The 27,737-nt window shown below is 51.7% G+C and overlaps 2 protein-coding genes across 5 annotated transcripts in view; one reads left to right on the top strand and one right to left on the bottom strand.

Annotated features, from left to right (window-relative positions):
- MLPH (melanophilin) overlaps positions 1-14,273 on the top strand; it is a 29,806-nt gene extending 15,533 nt beyond the window's left edge. For 2 of the 3 annotated variants that reach the window (XM_074829796.1, XM_074829795.1), the window contains 9 exons: positions 1,742-1,825; positions 3,642-3,833; positions 6,813-7,007; positions 9,195-9,350; positions 9,455-9,547; positions 10,049-10,114; positions 10,277-10,334; positions 11,757-11,854; positions 12,241-14,273. In XM_074829796.1, the coding sequence (XP_074685897.1) occupies positions 1,742-1,825; positions 3,642-3,833; positions 6,813-7,007; positions 9,195-9,350; positions 9,455-9,547; positions 10,049-10,114; positions 10,277-10,334; positions 11,757-11,854; positions 12,241-12,267 (969 nt within the window). In that variant the 3' untranslated portion in view covers positions 12,268-14,273. The remainder of the gene's footprint in view (positions 1-1,741; positions 1,826-3,641; positions 3,834-6,812; positions 7,008-9,194; positions 9,351-9,454; positions 9,548-10,048; positions 10,115-10,276; positions 10,335-11,756; positions 11,855-12,240) is intronic. The other variant, XM_074829797.1, reaches the window with a different exon arrangement.
- Positions 14,274-18,759: 4,486 nt separating this feature from the next.
- On the bottom strand, positions 18,760-27,328 carry RAB17 (RAB17, member RAS oncogene family). Of its 2 annotated transcripts, none has more exons than XM_074828320.1 (6): positions 27,223-27,328; positions 22,131-22,290; positions 20,603-20,754; positions 20,040-20,165; positions 19,758-19,851; positions 18,760-19,280 (listed from the first exon to the last, which is right to left on the bottom strand). In XM_074828320.1, exons 1-6 carry the CDS (start codon positions 27,265-27,267, stop codon positions 19,183-19,185), a joined length of 675 nt encoding a protein of 224 aa, XP_074684421.1. In that variant the 5' UTR covers positions 27,268-27,328; the 3' UTR covers positions 18,760-19,182. The 2 variants fall into 2 exon arrangements, with proteins under 2 accessions (XP_074684421.1, XP_074684422.1); XM_074828321.1 differs by lacking the exon at positions 27,223-27,328 and adding an exon at positions 25,654-25,782.
- Positions 27,329-27,737: the final 409 nt, after the last annotated feature.

The raw sequence follows: 27,737 nt of genomic DNA, 5'->3' as shown, positions 1-27,737 counted from the left end.
GTTCTGGATTCCCAAAGTTTTGATGCTGTCTGGCTCATCTTCTTTGCATAAAGCTGAGAAACTGGAGGCTAGATTAACCTGTCTTCCCTCCCCAGCAGCAAGTGATAGTTTGCCCTAACTGATGTCCTCCTTATGGGCCGTGTTTTAAGTTTCTTCACTTTGAATGTTTTAATACAGAGCACCCACTTGCCAGCCTTCATCATGCAGAGAGCAGTGCGGGGTGGTCCAGTCTCTGGCGGGGATGCACCCTAATGGGGTGAGCACCATGCATTAAAACCAGCCTTGCTCGGGAAGAGAACGAAAGCAAGCTCTTCAGCTCCTATCCTTGTAGCCCATCAACAGCAGACTGTGCATTATGCTCTGACCTCTCCCAACCTCTGCGTTATGGAGACAGAGTAGTGCCGTGCTCCTCGTCACCATGCCTTCCTCTGAAGCTCATGGCCCATCACAGACTTCTCATTGTCACTGGGAGCCATGCAAGAGTCAGGCCTTAAACAGTACTGAGAAACCACTTAGAGATGGATTGGATTGCTTCCTGCCTGTGCATTTAATGCTGCTTAAAGACGCATTCAGTTCGGGATGGTAATTATAGCACTCTGTTCTTCAGAGTGTCAGGTTTTTATATTCATCATCCCTTAAGCAGATGCAATCTCTCCAAGCTGTTGTGAGGATCTAATTAATCAAACACTAGCAAGCACAAAAACTAAGTGAAAGGATGGAAATGTTATAAAAACAAAGCCAAGCCCTCGCATCTCTTTGTCACTGCATTTACTTACTGCATTTGCTGCTCGTTCCCCTTTGAATGGGAGGCAGCCACTCAGAACAGCAGTGATGTGGGAGGTAGTGTTACAAAACGGGCAAAATTTCTCATCATTTCTGTTTTATTTGTTTGGATCAAAGGAGAAAGACTTTTTCTTTTAAAGAAAGCAAAACTTCAATTTCTAAAAGGGGGGGAGGGAAACTTCCTTTAATGTTTTCAGTGATGTAACCACCAAAGTTTATCTTGGCTCTTGAGCATAGAAAGTAGCTTCTCTTCGATTTTCAGGATTTTGTGTGTCTTCCTCTTCTTTACTCTTCTCTCCATGCCCCCTTTTTTTTTTTTTTTTAATTGGAAGAGTGAGGGATAAAAGAGGGGCAAGCATTGGGGTAAATCCATGCATGGAGAAGTCAGAAAATTTCAAAGTGTGTTGAGAAAAACTTCCAGTTTTAGTTTTCCTATCTGGAATTTTTCATGAGAAATTCTTACCTTCTTCCCTCTTCCTTTCCAGCACTGTATTGGCAGGGGGGTGATGGGGTAGTAGCCGTTTGAAAAATGTGTTTGTAAGAAGTGAAAATTGATATTGACTTGAATTTGGAGCAGCATGCAAATGATGGCAAGGTATGGCTTTGTTACAGCCTGATGCTTTTGTCTGGACAAGGGACACAACGGGGCTGGTGATGTGGTTTTATGCTCACTGCATCAAAGCTACCAATGCTTTGGTGGGAATTGTGATGTGCTGAGTACTCAGCATCACTTTGAGTTTTCCAGATTTGAGGAGAGGCTGTGCATCTCCTGGAGCTCATCGACATATCCAGGGCCATTTTTTAAAGACATTATTTTTTAATGTCTTTCAACTCCCCCCACAGTGGTGGTGTCTTGCTGCTTGCTTTCTTCTGCTGGTTGCACTGTTTTCTCACTGTCCTGGCAGCGGTGGCTGGTCTGTTCTCTACCCCTTTTCTCTCTCTCTCTCCTTTCCTCTAGATTCATGAGCTCAACAAACGCATGTCCGCAATTGAACGCATGCTGAACCGCTTGGAGGAAAAAATCCTGGTGCACTCTGACGAGGTAACTGGGCCAAGCCGGGGCACTCTCTGCAGGGAGAGAGCGTGGGCTGTGCTGGTCCCTTCCCCTTGTCATTGGAGGGGCTTCTCTGAAACAGCCAGCATTGCAGGGAGAAATCCGGATAGACAAAATGACTCAGGCTGTTTGATTTTAATCCTTGGCCTTGGAGGCTCTTCTCTAGTTCCAGGTGATGAAGTGCCTTAGAAAACATTGCATGGGAGGACAGAAGCAGAAGCGAATTTAACCCATGGCATTTAGGCCCCCATGCAAACTAGTGCCCTCCTTGCCCCTTCTGCACAAGGAAAATTGGGGTTCAGGTTGATACTCTATGAAATGCTAAGTTCAGGTTGATACTCTATGAAACGTTAAGTTCAGGAGTACCGTTAAGTGGGTGTCGGTACATCCGCAGAGCTGTGACAGCTCATTTGAAATCATGGGAGGCTCAATTAGTACATCCGAGGAAATCACCTGGTTATTGTGAATAGGAGATCTGAGTCAAGAAGGATTTCTGTATCTCTTCTGAGCTGCCCTTGTCTTACCATGCCATCAAGCCTGGAAGAAAACAGCTAAATTAAGTTAAAGCTGGGCAGTAATGTAGAATCTGTGAATACTTATGTCACTTAACATTGATTTTGGGTTTCTAATTTTAGACTGTGTACTCTTCTTCTCCTTTGTGTGAACCCATCACCGTGAGCTGCTCTGACGGCTGATGGCTCGGTAGAACAGACAGTGATAATTACAGAGAAGTCCCCTAGGCATAGATGAAACAATGCAATTTCTTCTTTTTTCTAAAATTCGTAATGGGCATGGCCATGTCTGTAATCATTCAATGTTTCTGTCAGTAAATCTGACCAAGGGAGTAGGAGATGTGCACATTTGCAGGTCGCCATGCTTTATTCCCCTGTCTAGGGCAGATCAGAGTAGAGGCAGCAGGTCTAAACTGCTGCGGGACAGGTTGACGTTAACTATTAAGCGAAGCTTTCTAGCAGAAAGGATAGCAGAACCCGGGAATAGGTTGCCTGGGAGAAAGATTGCCTGCTGTGGATGCCGTCGTTCAAGGTCATTAGTAACAACTTAGACAAAAAACCACCAGGTATGGCACAGATAATTGTATTCCCATCTTAACGCAAGGGACAGCAAGTTCAGTAACTTTCAGACATCCTTTCCAGTGCCTGGGAGTTTAATAGGATTCTTCTCCAAGTACCATGAATTGCACCTAATAATAGGGCCAAGTGAAAATATGCCATCTATCCTACAGGAAAATTTGCTGCGTGTTTTCTCATTGCAAGTAAGGTTACCTAGAGGCTCCAAAAGCTACCTCGGGGAGCAGTAGCTCACGTGGTTGCTTCCTTCACCGGAGTGGATGGTGTCTTTGCGTTGCTGTGATCTCTGCCCTCAGAGCCACCAGCCACGCCGTGTTTCCTAATGAAAATGTGGTGGCTTTTGCCCCCAAATCCCCCATGCACACCTTTTTAAGGGGGGGAGGCAATTTTCCACAGGGAAAAACAAGCAAGTTCAGGGTTGGGCAGGGGGGGAGGGGGAAATGGGAGTGGAGATTCTTTAAATCAAGGGTCTGTATTCCTCAGTGTGGAGCTGGAGAGCAGCTTGCTGGGCTCTGTGGCTCCCTTGGGTGGTCTGACTGCCCCTTGTGAAAATGAGTGTGGAGAGGGGGCTCAAAGTCCCCATTGCAAAGTCCATCGGTGGTAGCACTCCTCGAGCTCCTCTGCTGGCCAGTCCTGGTGAGTGTGTCTGGACCTGGTCATGCTCCACTGTCCACCACAGGAGTCTCTTACACAGGTCCCTTCTTCTGCTCCTTCAGTCTCCAGCCCCAGAGTCCCAACTTGATCCCGATGCCGAGGAAGAGGAGTTGAAGAGGAAGCTGGAGGAGTTAGCCAGCAACATCAGTGACAAAGAAGTCTCTTCTGAGGAAGAGGAGCATGAAGAAAAGAAGAGAGCAAAGAAACCAGAGATTAATTCCTCCAGTGATGAAATGGCCAGAGATGCTCGAAAGGTAATATCTGTGCTCCACCCATACTGTTCTAGGCTCCATCTGTGGTTTCTTCTGCTCTTGGTGGTTTATGGCTTACACCATGATAATGCAACTCTTTTGTGTCCCACACCTCCACCTCAATGCCTCCCAAGGCTGTGGTGTGTCTGACTTAGCTGCCTGCTTTAACAGAGTTAAGGGATAGGGAAGTCCCAGGGTGTTGGATCTGGGCCTTTCTCCTCATAGGCTCTCCCAATCTCATCCAAGAGTTAAAAGTAAAGTCTCTTAGAGGTCTTGCACAATACTGCCTGTCGTGGAGAGGTACACAACCTCCACGTCTATTTAGAAGAGTTGTCTCAGGATCTGGATGTCATTACAGAGAAGAGTCCTGGGTGGGAGAAGAGCTCGATGATTATTTAGTACTGGCAGCCTTTGTCAGGCACCTGCTACAGCCTGAAATGTCTCTTCCAGATCTGTCAGTGCTCCTGAGCCCCAAGATCCCTGGTCCCGCTTCTACTCTGCTAGGTCAGCATCTCCTGTACTTACAGCATTGTGCTGGCTCCTGTCCCCTACTCAGTGGTGGGTGATCCATGGGGACATGGGTCAGGGAGAGGAGAAGGGATCACAGCATCTCTGCAGCCCTGTTCTCATCACCTCAGTGGGTCCCTCACCCCCATGGCTCAGCACAGCTCTGATTTATCCCCCTGCCTGCTGGCTACATTTTAGAGATCTATTTTTCCCCCATGTATCCCCATGCCAGGTCTGGAGAGGCATTCGTTTCTCTTCATGGGAGAATTGCTTCCCTGGTTGGAGAGTGAGAGCAGACAGAGGTGCTGGGCCGCATCCCCCTCACAGGCAGTAGGGCTGGGTGACAGCACTGGGGACTCAGAAAGAAAGGGAGATCTTGTGTGTCTCCAGTTGTGCAGAGCCTCCTGAGATGGTCCATTAGCACAAAATAGAGAGGCCAGTGTTCCTTGTTGGGTCTTTAGTGGCTTCTTTGTTCATCCCCTCCCTTCTGCCTTGGCCGTGGGTGGGGTACGTGTATGTTTGCTCTGACACACCCGTTGCAGCAAGCACAGCAAAGGAAGCGGAGCAGGGGCCGTGCTGTCCTTCTCTCCTGCAAAGCTCCTTCCATCTGAGGTTGTGGACACTTTTATGGTGCCATGAGGCCTCTCATCAATGTGCTTTTGTTCCTCAGCCTTGCAAGGCAAAACCTGGCTGCTGCTGGGCTTGTAGAGTGTGGTTGCATGTACACACGTGGCGCATTTAGTGAGTCTGTCTCAGGTATAACTCTCTGCATGGCTCTACGTAAAGTCTCAGGATTAGAGCAAGTGACTGTTCCCAGGATGGCTTCCTTCATGGTTTTGGGTATCATTTGCTGTACTCTTACCGACACTGGGTCAGCAGTGCGCTGCATCCTTACTGAAAGCCTCCTTTACTGCCTCCTTTTCCCTAAAAGCTGCTTATAGATGGTTGCTGCAGCTAGACTTCTCTACCACTCATCGGCTGAACAACATGCATCTTCTTAGTAACCATTTCCAGTTAATTGCAGCACAGAGAATAAGTGGTAACTCACCAAGCCAAGGTAACTTAATTCCTGTGTGAGCTGCTCATCTGCAGCAGACAGAGGCTCAACCCCTGATCTGTGCTCAGGAATCGGGAGATGTTAGTAGGGTATCAATGTAAGAGTCTTCATTTTCATAAAATGAAGCCCAGATTCTCCAGACTTGCTACTTTCTTTGACCAAAACCCAGCTATGAAGCAGGGAGGATACAGGTTCAGTTGTCGTCTCTCAGTGGGGTCGTGCAGGAAGGTAGCACAGGAGCTATATGACAGCTCCTAAGGAAAGAGAGACCCAGCTGGGTTGCAACAGCTCAAACAGAACCAAATCTTGAGAAGTGAAACAAAATTCAGCTTTTGACTTTGTGGTAACACTCAAATACCTTCGTGCAATATTGAGTTAGAAATGCCTGCCGTGATGTAGATGGACCGGCCTTGGTTAAAGGCTATGTCAGTGTCAGTGTGAATATTTTAACAGCAACTTTCCTTATACCAGATCCAGGCTTGGATTTTGCATGATTCTGAGTTTGGTTTTATGCCAGTCTCCTCTCCAGTCAGGCAGAAGTCTTCTAACTGGGGAACACTGAGATGAAAGCAGATGCTCCTAATGGAAAATGTGAAAAAACTCTGCTGTACCATGAAGGCACCATAAAATGATAAAAATATCAGCTGGACTGAGTTAGCTGGTTCTCTGCAGGATGGCTCGCCTGGAAATACGTGCGGTTGTAAACACAACTGTTTGTCTTTGTCACCAGTGCATATATCGCCCCCATCTCCTTGGTTTCTAGGGAATTATCAGTTGAGAGAGAGATGATGAGTTTCTTCAGTCTATTTTTACATGTGCTTAGTGGCTTATCAAGCAAAAGGCAGCACTTATGAGCGTTATTGCTGTCAGTGCTCCTTGGGGTGAGAAGAGAAGACATTAGTCCCAAGTTCTGGTAGTGTGGCAATACGATAATTTTATGGTGATTTTTTTTTTTCCCTTTTGCCACAAACTTAAGGTGTTATTCACATCCATGCTCAGGCCTGCTGAAGTGTAAAGCAATATGCTGTAATTAGATCTCAACTGCTGAGTAACTGAGTGGCCTTCAGGTGGCCAGGTGCTGCTGCTGTCAGCTCCGGTGGCACCGCTGCCAGCGAGCAACACATCCCCTGATAACTCTTTTCCAAGCCTTTTGAAATGACCTCTTTTGTCACAGACATCCTCCAGAAAGCACAGGCTGAGATCAAAGCTCTGCTTTAGCCACGCATACGTCTCCAGTGGAGAGCCCTTCAGGAACAGCGTAAGCCCTTTAATTATCACTTCTCCATCTTTCTACAGCTCCTGAAGGTCTGATGCCCCTTTCACCCCCGACTTGCACTGTTTTGTACGTGACGTTAAAATAATGTCCTTATTTTTTTCCCCCTCCCACCCTCCACTTTGGCTGTGCCGGGCGTTCGCAGAGGTCGTCGGCTCAGGCTTTGAGTGAAATCACGGCCAAAGTACTGAGAGCCATAAACGCCACGGAGAAAGCGGTGTGTGAGTCGTTGCATGGAGAGAGCCAGTGCAACGGCGGCTGTGCCCTCCCCACGGGGCCGCTTCCCAGCCCGGGAGATGGGAAAGAGGTGGCCGAAGCATACCGTGAGCTTGAAGAAAATGTAAGGTTCATGAGAGCTTTCTGCAAGCAAGGAGGGCATCAGGGGGGGTGGGAATACAGAGGAACCCCCCCCCCCCCCAAATTTCTTGTTAGTGAGCTGGTTAGCATTAAAAGGGTGGGCACCACAGAGGGACTAAAGAGTCTGGTCTTGTGCAACAGTGGCCAGGGCTGTCTTACGAGGGAAGTGGCACAACAACAAGTGCAGATGCTCTGTCTTGTGGCTTCCCTTAGCTCGGTTCTGGGTTTACCCTGGGTGAGTGCCAGGGAGAGAGAATGAGTGTGGTCCCCACCTTGCTGTAGCATTGCTTTGCTGGACTTCAGCAGTCCTGTGCTCCAGCTGCAGCAAAAGCTTTTGTCCTGCTTCTCTTTGGTTCCTCCTCAGCACTGTTTCATCAAGACTTTTAGGAATGAGGATAGCATGACCTATCTGTTCACTAAGGCTGACTTGTGCCTGGGGCTGATGGGCTCCTGCAGATGACAAATTTGCAACTAGAGCATAATCCCCGGCTGGATTTGTGTGACACTGTGAAGCACCGACAATTTTTTTAGCTACTGTAAACCCAGATGTATCGATTCCCCATGGGAAATTTGTACCATTTACCAAGCTCCAAAGAAACAGTTCAGAAATGGGGTGAAGAGTCACATCTCCATCTGGGTGGCTGGGTTTCACTGTCAGAAACATCCTGCAATGGGGAGCAGGGTTTTATAACACACTCCATGTCTTGTCCCTCACGGGGGAAAGCTTATACATAAAAACAGGGAGCTGCTGGAACAGAATGTGCTCAGAAGCTGCACCACCTTGCTGGTTTCTGGTCAAATGCAACATCCCAGGGGAAGAGAGGTGGCTCCATAAAGGTTTTGAGGTTCCCTGTCTCCCGGAAGAGGGGATAGGGCTGGGAAGGTTGTGAACTTTGGGTTTGGTGCTGCTGCCGTCAGCAGCGGGGCAGGGGCGAGGTGGTGGGTAGATGATGGCCCTGGGAGGTGTGTGCTCATCCTGCCGTTCCCTCCGGAGCCCTGGCTGAGTCACAGCTGGCTCACCGCTCCAGTCTCCGAGGGATGCCACCTGTCTCTGAGGGCGCTGGGAGAGTTTGATGGCCCAAGAATAAATTGTATCCCTGTGACTCACAGGTTGAGCAGCTTCAAGGATAGTACCCTCAAGTATTTGCAATCTGTTATGGCCTGAGTTTGAACCAGAGTGTGGGGCGTGTTGCTGTGATTTGGGTGGATGCTCGGTACTTCAGTGCATGCAGTGGGCTCGTGCCAGGCAATTGTGTGCAATACTCAGCCCAGGAAAACCAGAGAGGGCTGGAGGAGCAGGAATTGCATTAGTACCAAGATTTTGGGATCAGTCATCAAAACAGTGGCCACAGTCTGTCTGATTGCATACCAACATATTAACATTTCCTAAATTGCTTGGACTTGCATCCTTGCAGTAGCCCAGGAGGAAGGCAAGTGACAGTAAAATCAGTGGTTTTATTGGGATAGATCCTTTTATCCTTCTTATCTAGACAGCAAAGGTGGCACGCTGTTTCCTATAGCCACCGTGCATCCCAGGTCAGCACTCCCATGTTGGCCCCACTGCTGCACTGGGCAGCATTTACACCCATGTTTGCTGGGGCTCTTGGCCGGGATCATTCCTGGGTGTCCAGAGCAGTTCCTGTGTGTCCAAAGCTGCCTTTTACAGGGGTCTGGTTGGTTAACAGCCTAGGACCAAACTCCCAAATCCTTACCCTACTCCCAGGCCACCCAGCAGTACAGACACCCTTAAAAAAAGACTGAGCAGATTTGGAAGGTCAGTCTGGCTCCTTCCCAGCTTGCTGCCACCACAGGACATGGCAGCCTGCACTTGTTCGCAGGCACCTGCCTCCCCTCTGAGCACACAGCATAAAGATGCTGATGCCTTTCAAGTAGGTCACTGGGTTTTGGTCCTTCCTGTGTTCCCATTGAGCCTTTTGCCACTTCACAAGGTTGGTAATTGCTCTCGAAAAGCCTGGGGAAGGGAGGAAATGAGATGAAAATCCCTGCCAGAGCTGACTGGTACTGTCTGTGCTGCAAGGCAAGAAGGCAGTCATAAAACAGTGGCAGGAGCTGTTGCATCTGGGGCTGTGGTCACACCAGGAGAGCAGGACTCCAGGGAGGTTAATTCTCCAATGTGTTGGTTTTTTTTTTTTTTTTACTTTTATTTCAGGTATATCTGACTGCTGGGAAGACCTACCGGCTTGAGAAGACCCTGAAGGAGCTTGAGGAAGGGGCTCAGCACAGCGGCACTACTGATTCAGAGCTGTCAGAGCTGGAGGACAAAGTGGCCTCAGCAGCCGCTCAGGTGCAGCAGGCAGAGAGCGAGGTGAGGGCTTGGCTCTGAGAGCTGCTTTTCCCAGCCAGTGAAGGCAAATGAAGCCGGTGATGGGTCCTCCAGCCACCATCTGTGTTTTTTGCTTCCCTCTAAAGATATCGGACATCGAATCTCGAATTGCGGCTCTGTCCGCTGCAGGGCTGACAGTGAAGTCATTGGAAAAGGCAAGGAAGAAGCCGAGCGAGCAGGTGAGCGTGGAGGACGGTGGGTATCAGAGGTCCCAGCCCTGAGGTGTATGTGCTCCCCAGGGTTGTTGCTGCTGCCCCTGCGTGCTGTGAAGGGCTGCCTGGCTTGCTGAGCTGTGCCCAGCTCCCTCCCTGCTGCCTGGTACTCTGCCCCAAGGCTCTGAGAGTGGATGTCTCACTGAGGATGGGGGACATCTCGATTCCTTATGTGCATCAAGGGAGGATTTTGTATCTGGGGACTGGTGTTCTTCCCGGGGCTGCAGGGAGGGCGCACAGGGCTGCTGCCTGCACCACAGCCTGGACTCAACTCCTGCATTTCCATGCTGATTTTTATAATCACAATCCATCAGGCAGAGTTGCTGCCGAGGCAGTGCGCTGCCTCTTTTGCTCACCTTAGGGTCAGCCCAGGCTAAAAAAAAGAGGTGAAAATGCAAAGAAAGGCAGACCAAATTGTCTGCCTCCTCTGCACCCCGAGAGAAACCTCTGCCCTTCCTCTGCCCACAGGCTGCCTGCCTCTACTCTCCCAGTCCCACCAGCAGCAGTCCAGGGGAGTCTTCAGATGACATCAAAGTGAGTATGTGTTTAATCTGTGCCAGCTAGTGCATGTGGCATGGGATTAAGCCTGGGAACAACCAGGGTCTCTAGGGAGCTGCTTTCAAAGTGGTGGCCTTGGAGGTGACCTCTGTCACCCCATCCCCTTCCCCACAGCAGGCTACTCCCCTTCTCTTGCAGGCCATGCCCGGACCACAAGGGTTCAGGAGGAAGTTCAACAGTCCCCTCGAAATCACTGGTAAGGACCGCAGCTCTGCCTACGGGAGGTGGGGACATATGGGTGGATGGGCTGGGCTTTGGGGGACGCTTGGTCCTGTCTCTCTGTGTCCAGTGTTGTGCCTTCATTGGGGGTCCCCTTCCCTGTGCTCGTGGCCACCGCAGGGGAAACCTGTGGTGGATAACTTAGAAAGGAGGAGGCAACTGGCAGGATCGGGGACAGTGATGGGAGAGCAGAGGTCAGTTCTGAGTTAGCTCAGTCCTCTAAGAACCAGGACTTTCTCTGCAGCCTGGGCTTCTGCCACCCCAGAGTCCAGGGAGACATCTGTGTTACTTCATTTGTGGCATCTCGTTGGCTGTTAGACCTCAAAGCGTCGCCCTAAAACCATCATCTCTTCTGATAGAAATTTCTTCCTTGCTTGGTCATCTTAGAGAAGGTATCCTTGACCCAGTTGCCCACCTGCCTCAGTCACTGGTCTTTGGTGGGGGGCAAGAGGCCCTTCACAGCCCAGCTATGACAAATGGCAGCTTGGGAGTGCTTTAAAGTAGATAGTGACCTGAAACTTGGCACAGCAGCTTGTGTGGTAGGGGGCAATCACTGGAAATGTTTTATCCTGACTTATATCAGCCAGACCCATTAGGAAATGACTTTTCTATTTCTCTTATCTCGCCTCATAAGCTTAAAGGCAGAAAGAGTGGCTCTCCTTCCAGATAATGGAAGATGAAGGGAGAGAAAGGGAGAAAGATCATTTAATGCAGAGAAGGAATTGTGTTTCCCCTGTGCACGCAGAAAATTAACAGTGCCGTTTCCCAAGCTGAGGCTAGCCAGTGAAAAAGTCCCTTCTCCTCGTGCTGAGGAGAAGTCACCTCCTTCCTGCAAAGGGCAGGCAGATAAAGGCAGCCCAGGGTACACGTCAGCCCTGCGAAGAGATAGAGGGATGTGCAATCGAGACAGACGTCACCAGATGAGCCTAATCCCCTCTGCCTGGGCTGGGCGATGGGGCAACTTGGTCTTCTGACCGCCCTCCCTGCAGGTCAATGACTTGCAAAGTTGGGCCTGCAAAGGTGCAGCTGGCAGAAGTTGGTGGCAGAGAAGAGGAGATGACTCAGTAGGTCAAACAGTGTGTCGTAGGCTTGGGCAGTGACAGCTCCTCACAGGCTGGGCTTTTGCCATACTGTGGAGGTTTCCAGAGCAGAGGTCTCTGCAGGTGACTACTGGCAGGCTGACCCAGCTCATACAGCACTCTGGAAACACGAGTAGCAGCAGCTTTTGCCCCCCTGTTGTAAAAGGATTTCCCACCACCCTCCTGGAGAGGGAAGAGCAGTGATGCATCCAAAACCACAGCCAACAGGGGATAGTAAAACCCATTTGACTTGGTGGGTAACTGAAATATCTAGTGAGGTGGATAAGGACCTGCTGTCCGTCTCTCTTCTTTCACTGCAGGTCTTGATGACTCCTTTGACCGCAACTCTGTTTACCGTGGCTCCCTGACACAGAGGAACCCCAACGGGAAGAACAGGAGAGTGGAGAGGCTCTTTGCGGTATGAACCCAGCCACCCAGGAGGGTTGCTGAACTGGGCTCCACATGGGACCTGGCTCCCTGGGCTTGCACAGACAGACCTGTCCCTCCCCATGCTCTCCCCGAGCTGGTGGAGCCCCCAGTTCTCGGCGCTGGTCTCACCAGGGCAGGCACTCCTGGGCATCATCCCCTGAGGTCTGGGATGTCATAAGCCCCAGGGTGGGGGGACCAAACAAGATGAACATCTTTGAATTCCCACTGCATGCATGGCCCATGGGATGGGGCAGGTCCTTGCTCCATGAGGTGACAGCTGGAGGGGACAAGGAGCACGCTGGCCTCCGCCTGGGGTGGCTCGGGGTGGTGTGGGAACGGCAGTGAGCTGAGGTTTCTCCCTCTGGTGCCTTGCAGAAGCCTGTGATGACCCACCTGTCCTGAGGAGAGGGGGACCCTCCTGCCACTGCATTTCACTGATGGTACAAGACCTCAGCGCAAAGCCTCGCTGCCTTCCCCCAACACTTGCTCTTCCTTCTCCCATGCCCATCTCTCCCTGAAACCCTGTACAGGAGGGAGGCTGGAGGCCATGGGCAGGAGGTCTTGCCGAGAGATGCGGGAGAGAGGAGCAAGGCATTGTGGTGCAGACACTTGGCCAGGGGCTCTCATGGGAGAATGCAGGCATGAGAACCTGGCTTTGGGCAGCTCTTTGGTACCAGGTCAACGAAGGGGACCAGGGGAGTGCAGAGCAGGAGCAACCTCCTCAGAGGGAGCTGGACATCAGTGTGGCTTTCCAGCATGGGACTGGGGGCAGTGGCACAGCCCTCACCCCGGCAAAAGCTGTCAGTTCCTGTCACTGCTCCCTCCCAGGTTGGTGCTGAGGGCTCCCAGGATGCCCTTGGGGTACCCCAGGTAGAGCAGGGACCCAGGCATCCCAGGCTGGGATTCACACCCCAGCACTGGTCCTGACTCCCTGCGATGTCCCTTGGAGCATCACTTCCCTTCCCTGAGCAGTAAAGCAGGGTGAGAGCAGTGCTGGCTCCCTCCTAGCAAGCACTTGGCCAACAGATCTTTGCACAAAGCCATACAAACACTCACTGAGGCTTCTTGCCACCATGCCTGAAGCAGCTGTGACCATCTGGGGACATTGAGTGAGGTGAGGCAAGAAAAGTGGAAGAAAGGCTGGAGGGCTTGTTGGAGATTGGTTTGTTTTTCCAGTCCTCAAAGGTATCTCCTCTCCATGTGAGGCTATATCGGCAAGTTTAGGACTCCAGCAAGCAGAGTGTAGGTGCTTCTTTGGAAGCTTTCCCCACTCTGCAGAGGGGTCAGCCCGTGCCAAGAGGCACTTTGCAGGTGAGCATGTCCCCAGTCCCTCATGATGGGACTGTAGAACCTGGTAGTACCACCCAATACTTTGGAGGGGCTGTGATGGCCTTTGGGGGCTGCGGTGGCCCTGGGTTCTTACCAGGTGACAGCAGCATTGGTAACACCCTCCCCTAGATACCCCAAGTTGTTAGTTTTCCTCCAACATTTAATTCTCCACATCCACTAATCTCATTGGATCAGTACCTGGCCCTGTACCCATGCCCAGGACATCGGGATGGGGAGAGGGTTGCTTTCTCTTGCAGGTCACTTTGGAGGAGGTTCACATTAAAAAACTTTGCTTGGTACCTGCTGGTTCCTGTTGTTTATAGCCTTCACCTCCCTCCCTCTGCAGTGGGCAATGCAGGGATGTCAGACCGATGCTGGCAATTTCCCGTCGATGGCCACTCGGGCTGGACCTTTTTAGGCCATTCCTGTGCATCTGAACTAAAACTACTTTATAAGCAGTAGTGTGAATTCTCATGCAAGTAACACATATATTTGGCTTTGGTAGTAGTAGAGACTGCTAGCTGCCTAAAAATTGGTCCTGCAGTCCTCCCAGAGCAGTCTTGTAAGTCCATAGTCTGGGCTTCCTAACTGGGAACAGAACTAGTTTCTTATTTTAAAATTAAATCCTTCTGGCCTGAAGTTCAAAAGGGTAAGTGCAAACCACTGCCATTGTAGAAACTCTCCCAAACACCATGGCATTGCCGGGTGTATCTCTTGCTGCTCAGCCGGCCTTGGTGCTAGGATGGCAGCTCCTTGGCTGGCAGAAGGGAGCTCCACCAAGATCTGGGCAAAGCTATGGGTTTGCACCCACCCTTCTGGTGTCAGGGTTCAGCCTTCACCCCAACCACATCTCTTGCTGTATCTGGTTTCAGCTGTAACTCAAGTCCTTCCATGCAACCACTCAGACACTTGACCCTGTGAAAATGTCCTTGCAGTGAGCCTCAGCAGTGCAAACTAAGGCATCGTTCAGGCTGTAGTTACCCGTATTGTTATCTGCTAGTTTCCTGCCCAATACGCCTGTGTAGAGATTACATATATGTACACTAAATCATGCAATAAAGCCAATTTTGTGTCCAGAACCTAGGACTCATTTTGCAGCGTCTGTTCTTTTAGCTCACTCGATCAAAGGTTCCTTTCTCTTCCCATCCTCTCCTTTAACCAGCTGGTGTACCCCTCGCTTTAAAATTAGGCAGGTGAAAGCAAGAGAGGATCTGAATCAGCAGCACCAAAGGAGAATGGGGGGAGATGGTGATGAGCAGGATGGCAATACAACTTGTCAGATGCTGGTCACACAGCCGCGGGTGTGATGAGCGTGGGTCAGTGGTACCCAGTGGCGAGGCTGGGCAGGCCGAGGGGATGCATGGTGTGGGGGTAAGGAGGGGCCAACCCTGAAACGCACTGCTCCAACTTGCATGGAAACCCAGGATAAAATCTGGCAGCCAAAGCCACCCAAAACACAAGCCCACAACATTGAGGGGCTGCTTTAAATCTGTATTAAATAATAGCAACAACCCTGGGGTAGAGGGAGCCCTGCTGAGCCCAGGGTCTGGGTTTCTTTGGCTGATGGGTTTTTTTCCTCCTCTCTTCATCCCATTCCCTGCCTTTGATGCCCCTCTGCAGCGGTCACATGCTGTTCCCGTGACTGTCCCCCAACACTGGCTATGCTTGGGCATTGGAGCCAACCGCAGCATGAGATGGAGATATGTCCCAGGGCAATGCCAACCCCATGTGAGGGTGGCAGACAGAGACCTTGCCCCTGCCCACACCCCACCAGTGATGGTGTCTTCACCTTCCTACCAACACAGAGATGTTCCTGTTTCAGGATGTCTCTAGTCTCAGTAATTCCAGTTTTGCCTGGGGGTGGACCTGTGTTTGGACACCCACCAGCCCTCCATGCTGGGGACCCGAGCCGGCTCCTCTGGCATCACATCCAGCAGAGCAAACATCATCAGAAATCTTTACCTGGGGGTGGCTTAACCCATTTAAAATGAGAGGTTTGAATCCCTCACACCGCAGGGATGAGCCTGCTCCTGCCAGCCCAAATGCCCCAGCAAGTTGCCTTCCCTCTTCTCTGTATTTAATTTTCTGGTTTCCTTAAAGCAGTTTTTGGGGGCGGTTGGGGGGGGTGGCGGTGAAGGAGAAAGGGTGGTGACACCCAGCGTAACTCCTGCAGCAACGTGGGTTTGTGGCAGCAGGACCCCGGCGTTCAGGGCAGCATCACCCACCAATCCCCTGCAGTGAGTACTGGGTGAGGGGCTTCCTGCAGGAGGGGTGATGAGCCAGCAAACTTCCCCTTGTCCTAAGTAACACTGGGTCGAGGACAAGGATTAACATACTCCCAAGCTATCTGCCTCGGCCAGGAGAAGATAAAATGCTGGTCCCTTCTGAGTCATGAAAATCCCTGTGCTGATTTGATGAGAGGGGACAGCGGGGAGGGGAGATGCCCTGGCTCGGTCCCCACTGGGGCTCGCCTCTGACATCAGCACAAAACCAGCCATAAAAACAGCAACCGGAGGGGACTCCGGCTCAGACGGCGGCCACTTGGCTCAGTGGGACGTCAGCCAGGCACCTCGCCTCGCCACGCCGCGGTAAGTGCAGCCCCGGTGAGGGGAAGCGCTGCTTTTCTCTCACTCTCATGATGCTTTTGTTGCTGGATAATTTCCTGAGAACTGCTTTGCCTCTGTGTGTGTGTCCTTGTGTCTGTCCAGCCGGCTGGGGGGTTTCCAAAAGGGGCTTGTAAAAAGTCAGCAGCCACAGTAAACCTGAGCTCTCAGGAGCCCAGACTGGCTTCTGCCTGGCATGCTGCAAACTTCTCCTTTGCAAAAGTCTCTGGAAATAAAGCTGCCACCACATGCCTGCCGTGTCCTGCTTAACCCAGCTCTCCCGCTTCTGCCTCTTGCCCTGCTCCCTTGTTGCAGGTGGCTGCAGAAATCAAGCCCATCACTCAGCCTGCCCTGCACAGTCCCACTCATTGCCTCAGTGCCATAAAGCATGTTACAGGGTGCTCCCGGGTTATAATTTCAGTAGCTGGGTCCAGGGGTGGGTGCCAAGGGTGCAGAGGTGGCTGCGGTCCATCCATCACCCAGCAGCAAAAACCATTTGTGCTTCTGCAGCTTTTGTTTGGTGCTGCCAGCTCTGCATTTTGGTGGTGGCCCCTCTCCCCATCTCCTGGGCTGTGGGGTCCCACTGGTGCATGGGGGATCCGGAAGAGAAAGAGAGATGCCAAGCCTGGCCTAAGGTGCTAGGCTAGGACAAAAACCTCTTTTAATGAACATGAGGTTTGTACAACTGAGGTTTGTGGGGGATATTTTCCCCAGAGGCATCAGCCTCAGCAAAACCCCAGGATTTTGATTAAGCTGCCCCAAGCCCTTTGCACTGCTGCTGGCCTGGAGATGCTGTGATGGGGATGGCAGCCCCGTGGCATCAGCCCCATCCCCTCCATCGCAGCCTTCCCCTCCTGATGGGGGGCTCACCCTGCGAGCACTTAACCCAAGTGGGTTATCTCTGTGACGGCCAAACTCCTTCACTCCCACAGCCACCTCAGAGGCCACCGTCTTCGTGGCACCAGCGGGAAGTGTCGGGGACCGGGAGGCTTCGGGGTCAAGACACCGCAGCCAGAGAGTGCCGGGGATGAAGCTGGGGGCCGTCTGCCTCCTGTGCCTGCTGCTCGTCTGCCTGACCCTGCCCATCGCCCAGGGCCGCATCCGTGAGCGCTCCATGGAAATCAGGAGTAAGGAGAGCAGGAGTAAGGGACTCCCCCTGCAACCAACCTCTTGCCTCCAGCCCCCTCTGCATCCCCAGACTCAGTTACATTTGGGGGCAAGGGCGGGGGGGGGTCACTATGCAGAAGCAAAGGTTTGCTTTGAAACAGCCTTTGCCACAGCTTTTATCACCCTTAACCCCCTTTTTCCTGCTCCCCTGGCATTCATCATCCCCGCCACCCACGGGTGCCATGCCCTGTCCCCCCTCCACATCCTCCCCCATCACCCCCTGACAAGTTCCTCGCCTTTTGCCTTGCAGACCCGGACATCGACCCCTCCTGGTACACAGGCCGTGGGATCAGGCCAGTGGGGCGGTTTGGGCGGCGGAGAGCCCTGGGTGCGGGCACCCATCCTGGGGGGGCTGGCCGGCGGCAAGCCTGCGCCCCCCCCCACCCACACCCCCAGCCTCCCCAGGAGGAGCGGAGCCCCTGAGCTGAAGCCGACAATAAAAGCCCTTTGCCTCTCATCCCCGTGTCCCAGCCTCTCTGCTCCAAAACGCAGCTGGGGGGGATGGGGCGGGCATGGGGGTGGGGGGGTGCAACCCCAGAAATTACTGGTCTGACCATGGTTTTGCAGCCTGCCCTGGCAGTGTGTGCAGTGTGGCAGCGCTTCCCTCTGCACAACACAGTGTGTTTATCCCCCATGCCCCACAAAACACCCTAAAAATAAGTTCCAGAGGGCCCCCCTTCCCAGGTGCATCCCCTGGGGTCCCTACAGCATGCCGGCACCCATGGGTGCCCTCGACATCTTCATTTCCATGGTGTCGGGGTCAGAAACAGCCACCTCATTTCCACGGCCTCAGAAACGCTCAGGGAGCACGTGGGGCCTTATCCATCGTGCTGCATGTCCCCTCACAAGCTGTGTCCCCAAGCCAGATCATTCTACCACCTCTCCACTTTGGGGGCGACAGGGACTACAGAGAAGGGTGACCCTCAGCTTCCCTGTCTGTGGCTCCCAGCCCAGCATTGAGACTGTAGGGCTGTTTGGGTAGGGAAGGGTTAATCTTGGGAGGAAGGGAGCAGATGGGGGGGGGGGGATGAGTGGAATTACCACCCAATGTCTCCCAGCTTCCCTAATGAAGGAGATTTAGGCAAGAGAAGGCAGTAAATCTGCTTTTTTTGCTGAGAAGGAACCCCTGTCCTGCTCCAGGGTGGCTCAGCACTGAGGAAACATCACAGGTGGCTGTCCCCGGCTGATGTGGGGTGCTGAGGGTGGCCCTCAGGGGGGACCTGACCTGCAAAACCTCAGAAAAGGGTGGTATGCCCCCCTTTTCTCCATGGACAACATCCTCAAGGGTGTCTGCTGCCTTGTGGCCAAGTGCAGCCTGGCTCCACAGCTGATGTTGCCATCAGGGCATGCCCCAAAAACTCAGCAGTTATGTCGCCCTGCAGACAGGGTGAGTGGTGATGCTCTTTGCCCATGGCTGTGCCTGTGTTGCCACAGCTCTCCCAGAAAGGACAACACATTCCCTGAGCGTTGTACCCCACCCTGTTTGCTGGGCACCAGCATGCGTTTGGAGAGAGCCTGGGTGCTTTTTTCCCTCTCCTCTTTCAGCCAAGGTGCATGCCTACAGTGTAATTCATAATGCACAAAGAGGAGGCTACCACGATGCCTGACATTTGCTTTGGCTCTTATATTGGCAATAAATCAGTGACTTCTCCAAAGAATGGGCTGTGACCCCTGTAATGGGTTGGGTGGGGGCCAGTGGGATGAGGGGAGCTCCTGTCCCTGCCACATCCAGGCTTCCTGTGGTCCTCACCTGCAGGCTGACATTCAGGTCAGGAAAAAAAAAAAAAATAATGGCTTTAGAGCAATATTCTCTTTATTTGCAGCCTGGGTGTAAAGCCACCGGGATGTACCTGCTTCAATCTGCAAGGTTAACCCCCCCCCCTTTTCACATGGGAAGGAACAGGGAGGAGGAGGCGTGCAGCTGGGGTGTGGGGATGTCACTGGTCAGGGCTGGTAGCAGCGGTGCTGGCAGGTCGCGCTCCTCTCTGGTAGCGGAAAGTTGGTGAAAGAAACCCCTGTGCTTTACCTCTTGGATGAAGCCAGTGCTGCAGAGTTGAAGAGGCCCCATGCTCCCAGAATGGGCTCTAACCAAACTCCAAGGGGGAGGGTGGTTGAGCTGAGCTGCCCCTGCACTTCTGCGTCCCCCCTGCTTTGTCACTGCTCCTCTTGGAGACCTCATCCAGTCACTGCTGAGGTCCAGAGCTGCCCGTTCTCAGAGTCAGCAGCACCTTGTTCCTGTCCTGCTCTCCTCCAGGTTGGCTGTTAACAGCCCATGATGGGATGCCTCCTCTCGTTCCCGCTGCAGGAGCTCTTGCGCTAGGAAGAAACACAATGTGAGAAAGGGCTCATTTCTCCTGCCGGTGGGGTGGGATGTGACAGCTGTCCCAACCCACCCCAAGGGAGATACTGATGGCCACTGGTACCATCTCATGGTAACTGCGTTAGACCTTTACTGAACATTTACGCTGTGGACACCATTACACCTAGATACTAAAGTAAAAGAAAATTTTGACTTTGGGAGAGGGCCTGAAATCCCTCTCTGATGTTGGAGCATCCTGGGATGGATCTGTCCATCTTTCTGCACCAAGAGATGTGGCACGTTTCACAGAATCCATGGACTACTGTGGCTGTGACCCTTGCAGCTTCCCAGCCAGGAAGAAGACCTCAGTGGCAAGCACAAGCAATGAAGGGGGTCAGCTCCGCGGTGGGAAGGCGCTGACAGCCTTGAAGCAGAGGTTTGAGGCTTGTGGTTCACCCACCTCTGCCCTCACCTAGAGCTGTCACACAACTCACCTATGGCCATAAAGGTATCATTTACTTGGTGGTTGGATTTTGCAGATGTCTCCATGAACAGAAGGCCTTTGGTCCTTGCAAACTCTTCCCCCTCCTAGGTGGAGACAAGCAGAGTTATTCCCCTACCCTAATGGTGGCATTTCATGGCAGGTCAATAATTGTACAGGGATTTTGGTGGTGTCTGAAAGCCTTTTAAATTCTCGGCTTTGCTAGGACATATCCCAGTGCTTGCTGGCGTGAGGAGGTAATGAGGGGGCCTGGGAGCTCATCACGGGTGCTCACCTCGGTGGCAACTTCTCGCTCACCAGCAAGGTCCGTCTTATTGCCCACCAAAGCAATAACTATTTCATCAGGAAGGAATTCCTTCTCTAGGTCCCTCAGCCACAGCTTTGCTCTGTTGAATGTTTCCTGGAGAGATGGAGAGAAAACTACCCAGTGATACGGTTTTGATTGAATCCCTTTGTCTCAGGCGTAGGAAAGCTGGACAGGTGGCACCAGACAAAAGGGGATGGAAGAGATGTGGTGGGGAGGGTGTGATTGCCCTCTCTCTCAGGGAAACAGGTCACCAGCCCTCAAATACCTTTAGGGATAAATCAGCCTTGGATGGGATGTACCCTTTCAGCATGGCAGCAGAAATCGCCCCTGGGGTGGTGGCATGGTCCTGCATGGGCAGGGACAGCCCCTGGCACGTCCCAGGTAGGACATTTATCTTCTCAGGCAGTGCTCGCGTACTGCTTTCCGCTCTACCAAGGACAAACACCATCATCTAGACACCTCTACCCCACCAGTGCTGCTGCAGCATGGCATAGTTTCGGCACAGACGGGATCAGCATCCCCTGCCTTACCTTGTTAGTGATGTCGTAAACGAGGAGAGCAGCACGGGCACCCCGGTAGTAGAGGTGGCAGACGCTGTGGTACTTCTCCTGGCCTGCTGTGTCCCAGATCTCAAACTTGACGGAGGCTACCTCCAGATTGAGCATTTGTGTGAAGAAGGAGCCTGCAAGGAAAGATGTAGGGTGCACGTTTGCTTGCAGTCAGAACAGAGAGTTCAGATCTGCTGCCATGAGGTCAAACCCATCCCGAGGGCCGGTAACAATGCCCTAATGCATAAAATTGGGATGGGTTTCTCATAAGCACTGCACTGTTGATGGGATGGCATGTCGCAAGGCAGGCTGAGAGCCCTTCCTGGCAGCAGGTTTGGGTGGATGCAGACCAGTTTTGATGTCAGATAGCTCTCAGCTTTGCCGAATAGCCCCTAGATAGCCACCTCCATCTTGCTGGCAGGCCAGACCTGTGAGAGCTGTGAATAGGAATATCCACCAAAAAGGGCTCCCACTGGAGGGTAGCAGATGGCTGCTTGTGGACCAGCCAGAGCCAAGGCAGAGTGACAAAGGGAGCAGCGCTGCAGCGCCTCACTCTCCTCCACCAGCTTTCTCTGCAGGCTCCAGGTGGGACCACAACCTCTGTGCCTGCTGTGCCTCCTTAGGGCAAAACCTAGGTATATCATGTAAAATGAACACCTATAACGTCTAGGTGCTGTAGGAAGCTGTGCTGAGGAGAATGTACAGGGGAGGCAGCTTGATGCAAGCAGGTGTGTTGGCCAAAGGGAGGTCATAGAGGGAGAAGAGCTCTCACAGCTCTCCAGGTGGTTTTCATCAAGGCATGAGCACGCACATGGCCTGCCTTTGGATGTGGGTTGTTCAGCATGGCTTGTCAGAACAGAACATGCAGAGGCAGATGTTCTCCCCTTTGCCAGTGGGGCAGAGCAGGGGGTTTTCAGCCTGGCCAGGGCATGGGGAGATCTGCGCTCTCCTCTCTGCAGGCAGGCTGGACGAATGAGGCACTGCTGTGAACCTACCATCAGGCAGGGCTGGGAGACTCCTGCCGCAGCTGGCCACCCCCTCCTGGGCTCTCCTGTCCTCCTGCACCCCAGCCAAAACCTCCTTGCTCCAGTGGGACATTGTGGCCGGGGCAGCACATGTACAGGAGAGGCTATCCTGGGGTGTCTGAATAGCTGAGGGCAGCACAGGACCAAGCATGCATAGGGCAGATGGGGCCATACAGTTTGGACCCCAGGTTTCACTCATTTCACTGCTCATCTGACTCTAAAAACCAGCGCTAGACCAAACCTGTGCAATTTGGATGTGGCTATGCTTACAGCCTGGTGCTGAGGAAAATGGGCTGCAAAGATCTGAAGGTGACAGCAATGGGGGAGGTCTGGCTCTGGGTCAAGACTGTATCATGTTCAAAAGTGGGTCCGTGCTGCTGCAAAATATACCAACCTGTTCTCCTGCATCCCACCCCACTGCACGGAAAGGCATCAGGCCTGGTGTCTTGTCCAGAGCCATCAAGCTATTGAAGCTACTCACTCACATCCCACAGTTGGCAGCGAATCCCTGAAGTCATTTTTCACATATCGGTAGGCTAGGCTTGACTTTCCCACTGATGTGCTCCCCAAGAGAACCACCTTGTACATGTAGGTGGGACGAATCCCTTCCAGGGAGGTGCCCGGCACTGCTTTCTGTGCCATGCCCTGCAAGGAAACCAACTCTGTTCAAAACACGTCTACAGTGATCCCAGTTCCATCAGCTGAGCCTCCTGCATCAACTCCTGACTGGTGCCAGCGAGGCAGGTGGGGTTTAACCTCAAATAGGCTAGAACAAAACCATTAATATCCTGAATCAAATTTAATACATCAAACCATCTGCTGCTGACAGTTATGACCAGAGGGTGGAGATCTTTAGGTAGAAATTTGATGCAAGAGGCCTTCTTGGATGTAGACAAGGAGATTGGATTGGGCGCATCTCCTTTAAAGAGAGGCCATGTTAGAGAAAGTTAATGGCAATGGGTGTGCCTTGCTCTTGAGCACACCTCCTTCCCCAAAATCCTGGTGAAGAGCTTAGGCTGATGTTCCACGCTTATTGTGGGTATTGCTAGAAGTTATACCAGGAGAGATGAGCTCAGGTTGGAGGTCAACTCAGGCATGGAGGTGATGCTGCTACCAGCTTGCTAAGGACACTGCCAAGGGGATGGCTGAGCAGTCCAAGAGCTGATGGGCAACACTTCAAGTGAGCCTGTTGCTCGCCAGGGTGAAAAAGCAGGAGTGAGAGGACCTGACTCAAGCACCCTTGGGGACAGCAGCACAGAAAGCAGACAGCACATGCTCCTCCACCACGGATTAAGAAACCCTGGGCAGACCAAGCCCATGAAATCTCATGCCCTCATGACCGTTGCACCATGGAGTGTGACTCCGCATCACTTGGGGTGGAGCTACACTGCACAGTGACCCAGGACAGTGGGGGAGCATGTCCCAAAGTAACGGCAGTCGTCTCAAACCTGACTTGAAGAGAGTCGCTGCAGAGCGTTGGCCATACACTGGGAAGATGGCAGGCGGTGTGAACCCTCCTGGGTGGTACGTTTCCCTTTCTCCCAGCCTTGAGTTCAAGGAAGTGATACTGCCTTGCTGTCGGAGGGAGCTGTCAGTGCTGGGTGGCGAATAACACTGTCTTGCAGCTAGTCAAAGCTTTGCCTTGGCTCCTCCTTGCAGAGCTCCTCCCCTAAAAACACTAAGCTCAAGTGGATAGTTCTGCAGAAGAGCAGGAGGTTCAAGCAGAGCTTGAAGATAAAGGGTCATGGGGTGTTGAACTGAGCAGAAGAGGGCATGAGATGACCTCACATGCACTAATGCCACCTCATATGCAGCAGCAAAGGGGAAATATGCCACCAGCAAGCCCATAACTGCTTTGTGCAGAGATAGGATGTGCCTCCTTATATAGATCTAATCTTCCAATGCCCAAAGACAGCAGAGGAGCCTTGTGAAGGACACTGAAATGTTAGTGTCCTGGTGCTGGTCCCTGCCTGTGTGTCCTGACCCTCTTGTCATATTGCATGCCAGATGAAGAGCCTCCCATGCCAGATTAAACGCTGCTGGCGTGGGGTGCTTCCCTTTGCATGCTTTCAAAGAAAGCCCTGGTCAGCTAGAGAGCAGGGACCTGCAAGACTTACAATGAAGATTTGGTGTCATTACTGCAACTTCTACCCGGGTCTCGCAGGAGTCTGGCGTGCAGAACTTGCAGGTGAACAAGAAGTAGTACCTTTATAAAGACATCTAACAGCGGCACTAGCAATGTAGCTCCTGGCCCAGGAAGGTCTCTGTGGCTCCCTCGTCTGACAAAAGCCTCTTGTTCCCACATGCTGCCCATCCCACATCTCCTTTATTTTGCCTAACTTCCCCCTGCAATCTGTCAGGCTCCAGACCTTTAATTCTTCTCCCTTCCCTGAGCCTGTTATCAAAGCAGGCTGTCATTAAGAGCATTCCTCTGTGCTGGTTGAACCCAAGTCTGTATCTGTGGTTTTTCTGTTCCCCGAGATGGCTTTCATCCCCTTGAAAAACAGGGGTAAAATCTTCTCTGCCAGCTCATACAGCCCAGTGATGAAGAGCAGGATTGCGGTTTGTGCAGAACAGCTAGTTTCGGATGGGTTTTGTTTTGGTTTTTAAGCAGGAAAAAAAAAGTAAACCCTGCAGCACAGCATAAGGCTGTGCTCCTTCTGGTATTAATCACATGCATCTTTGTAGGCCTGGAAATAAGACTGCTATCCTTTCTGGGCAGTTACGTTAGCTACCATAGGTGATATGCCATAGAACTCTACAGGGAAGAAAGAACCTGCATGAAAAACATCCAAGATTGTCTGTATTAAACTCAATTTCGCATTATTTCACTCTGCTGCTCTCTGTTTAACCCTAGAAGGCTGTATTGATGCTGAAACAAAGCTTACCTGAGAATTACTGCAATGACAGAAATTTCCTTGCAGACTTTTCATACTAACAAACACCTATTAGAGATGGGGAGTTTTGCCAAAGCTCATTTGAAACAATTACTTTTCCACGTTAAGAGGTGGAATGTGAGTGAGGAGAACGGCAAGGAAGCAAAACAAGTCTCTTTATTCTGATTCAATGGAAAATAGGATTCAGGGGAAACTGTTCTTTTTTGGTTTTGTTGGAAGAAAGGAGCTTACAGAGTAAAACTCTGTGCTTGCTGGCTAAGGGACTATAGGAAAATCCCTCCAGACATCTCATGTGGCTGGTAGTCACCCTTCTATAGCTGCTCCCTGCCCTGGGGAAGAGCCTGTCAGCGAGACCCGGCTTAGGGTTACAGTCAGCTCCACAAGCCCAGGATGCTGCTCTGTCAGGGTCACCAATCCCAGCTCCGGATGGCGATAATGGTGCTGCTGCCTCGCAGCAAAGAGCATCCTTGTTCTTTCAGCCTGTGCTGCCGATGAAGCAGAGGAAGCTCATTCTTCATCTGGAAACCTCGCTGACTTCCCCAGGCTGAGACTGCCTGACTGAGCATATCCAGGAGAAAGAGTTAAAGCAACTTTCCCACTGATTTCTGTGAGTTAAGCCCCAGCAGAGTGCATCAGCATACCAGGAAGCTTCTGTTGGCATAACATGAATAAGTTTGCTTCAACTCACTGCAAACTCAAAACTCTGAAGGAGTCACCAATGCTTCCGTGCAAAACGGCTTTAGCAAATTTTCCCATGCAGGCTTTGAAAGGCTGAGGTGTAACCTGAACTTGGACTGCTTAGATGCTGGATTTCAGGTCTTTTTAGTTTGACCCTGGTAAAGAATAACTCAGCAACTTAGGGAGCAGCCTGGGGAACAGCTGAGGTGTTACAAGTCCTGTCCTCATGCCTAGAGGGCACGTCCCTGCTGAGGGGCAGGGAAAGTTGGACCTTCAATATAAAGAGCCGGAGATAAGTCTAGGGAAGGATTTCTCTTCAATCATCTGTAAAAATCCTGTTGGTGGATTTAGTCTCCAGATACAACTTAATATTTTGTGCTAGCTGTGTCTAGCAGCAGATATTCAGGGCAGGCTTTCCTGATCTTACACTTACCTAGAAGATGAGTACCAAAACGGCCGTGACGCAGAATCATTTCTCACTTCCTAATGAGGGAATAAAGCATCGCTGCACCCAGGAAATTGTGTTCTCAGCCAGACACCCCCGTTCCTCCGTCTCGATGTCTCCTCTCTCCTTCCCATGGGCAATGGGTGATTATGCAGAGGCAGCTCTGACCAGCATTAACCAGCTTCCCCGGTGGAGCCCACTGGTTTAATGTAAATCAACTTAAAGGTAATCTGTTTGCCGGGTACGGCAGCAGCGCCAGATCAGTGATACTGCACTTGAACCGCCTGCCCTCACTGTTTCCAAGAAGGAACCTGACAAATCTGTTTATGAGGGTGACTCAGTTGTTTATAATTAGCAGGAAAGTGGACTTTATCTAAGGAGCATCCTCTCAAACTCATGTTTTATGGGCATAAATGCTAGTAATAAAAACCAGAAACATAAGGAGATATTTGTACTGGAATGCAACAGCAAGGGCTTGGCTTTTGCCACTCAATAAATTAGTATCCCTGTAGTGTTTGTCACCTGGGGAGGGGGGATCCTGGCATATTATTGTCAGGCCTTTTATTTCCAAAGGAAAACAGTAAAAAAAGAAAAGTGGTGCATACTTTTGAGGATGGAGCTACTGAGAGGTGTTATTTAAGACTCTACTGAACTTCCTGGGGAATTAATGATGTTTAAGTCTAATGATGTCTAACTGATGTCTAAACTTTTCTAAACCACAAGCTCTCAGATGATCCTAAAACTGTTAAAGACATTTGTGGGGTTTCTGCAGGAGCACAGCAGTGAACAAGAACCAGTTAATGAGCTCCTTGAAAAAACACAGGATCCCAGTGCTATCTGTCTAAGTCTGCAGTGTCTGGCCCTGAAAATTTGGGACACAATGCTTTTTGGTTCTGGAAAATGTAGATATTTTTTCCCCTGGGTAGTGGTCATGCACCTACCTCCTCAATTACCTTCTAGTATTCAGATCAAAGCACTCCTTTGCTTTTGGGTGCTTCTTCCTACCTGCTAAAGCTCTCACAGTGCTGGTGTAGGAGTGTGGCTGCTTGGAAAGTTCACTTAAGCCAAGGTTACCAGGGGATACAAAAATCCCAACTGTAAAGACTTAATGCGTAAACAATGTTAGATTTACATAGTGCTGATTTCTCAATGTAATCAGCCTTTCTCAAAGCTAAGGGGAACAGAATAAGGGTCATTAACTGTGCAGCCAGAGTGGGTTGGGGAAATAAGGCAGCAATAAACAGAGACCGCCCTGGGCTCTGGGTAAGATCAAGCGCTCTGTTAAGACCTTCGCAGCAGCAATTCGGCTGCCCGAGAGGATAGGGGTAGCACAGAAGGCTTCCTAAGTCTTCTAAAATCCCTTCTCTTGGGCAGGGAGCCACTGAGGATGATGCCACCCTCCCCGGTGGATGCCCCTTTGTGGATGGGATGTGGGGCTGCTTCCCAGTGGGAGATAAGAGTCCCGGGAACTTATCTGGGAAAGGCACCTGGGAAAGGCTGGTGGGTCATGGCTGGGGATTGCCCTGCAGGGAATCCCCTGGCAGAGGATGCCTTTACCTTCCCGAAGCCTTGCTCTCCTCCCAGCGCTCCGGTCCGTGGCATCAGGGGTGAGAGCCCCGTCCGGCTGCCTGAGCCTCTCCTCGCTGGGGACAGATAAAAGCGAAACCAGCCGGTGGCTCCTGGGGAGCGGTGTCAAAGGTGAGAGGCAACCGGAGATTAGTGAACCTTAGACCTGCTGGCGAGCTGGGCAAGGCGGGACCAAGGGGCTGTCGTCACTGTGAGCGGGGCTAGTGACCATGCCCCCCGCACCCCCTTCAGCAATCCCTCTCTCCTTCCCCGCTTCCCATGCTGGGGTTTGGTGGTGGGTGGATGAACCAGTGGGTGGGTTTTTCCCCACGCCTCAGGGCCCAAGGCCAGCCCAGCTACCAGGGGCACAGGGAGTAAAAGCAGCCCATACCCCACCACAGGGGTTTGAGGACTAGGGAAGGCTGAGTGCGGGGCTGGCCAGAGCCATGTTGTGCCAGGGATCTGGCCTTTTCCACCTTTTATAATACGGCAATTTCTGCTGACAC

This window comes from Strix aluco, chromosome 6, assembly GCF_031877795.1.
Source record: "Strix aluco isolate bStrAlu1 chromosome 6, bStrAlu1.hap1, whole genome shotgun sequence".
Taxonomy (NCBI): domain Eukaryota; kingdom Metazoa; phylum Chordata; class Aves; order Strigiformes; family Strigidae; genus Strix; species Strix aluco.
The sequence above is the reverse complement of the archived record's forward strand: the minus strand, read 5'-3'. Positions and strand labels throughout refer to the sequence as shown.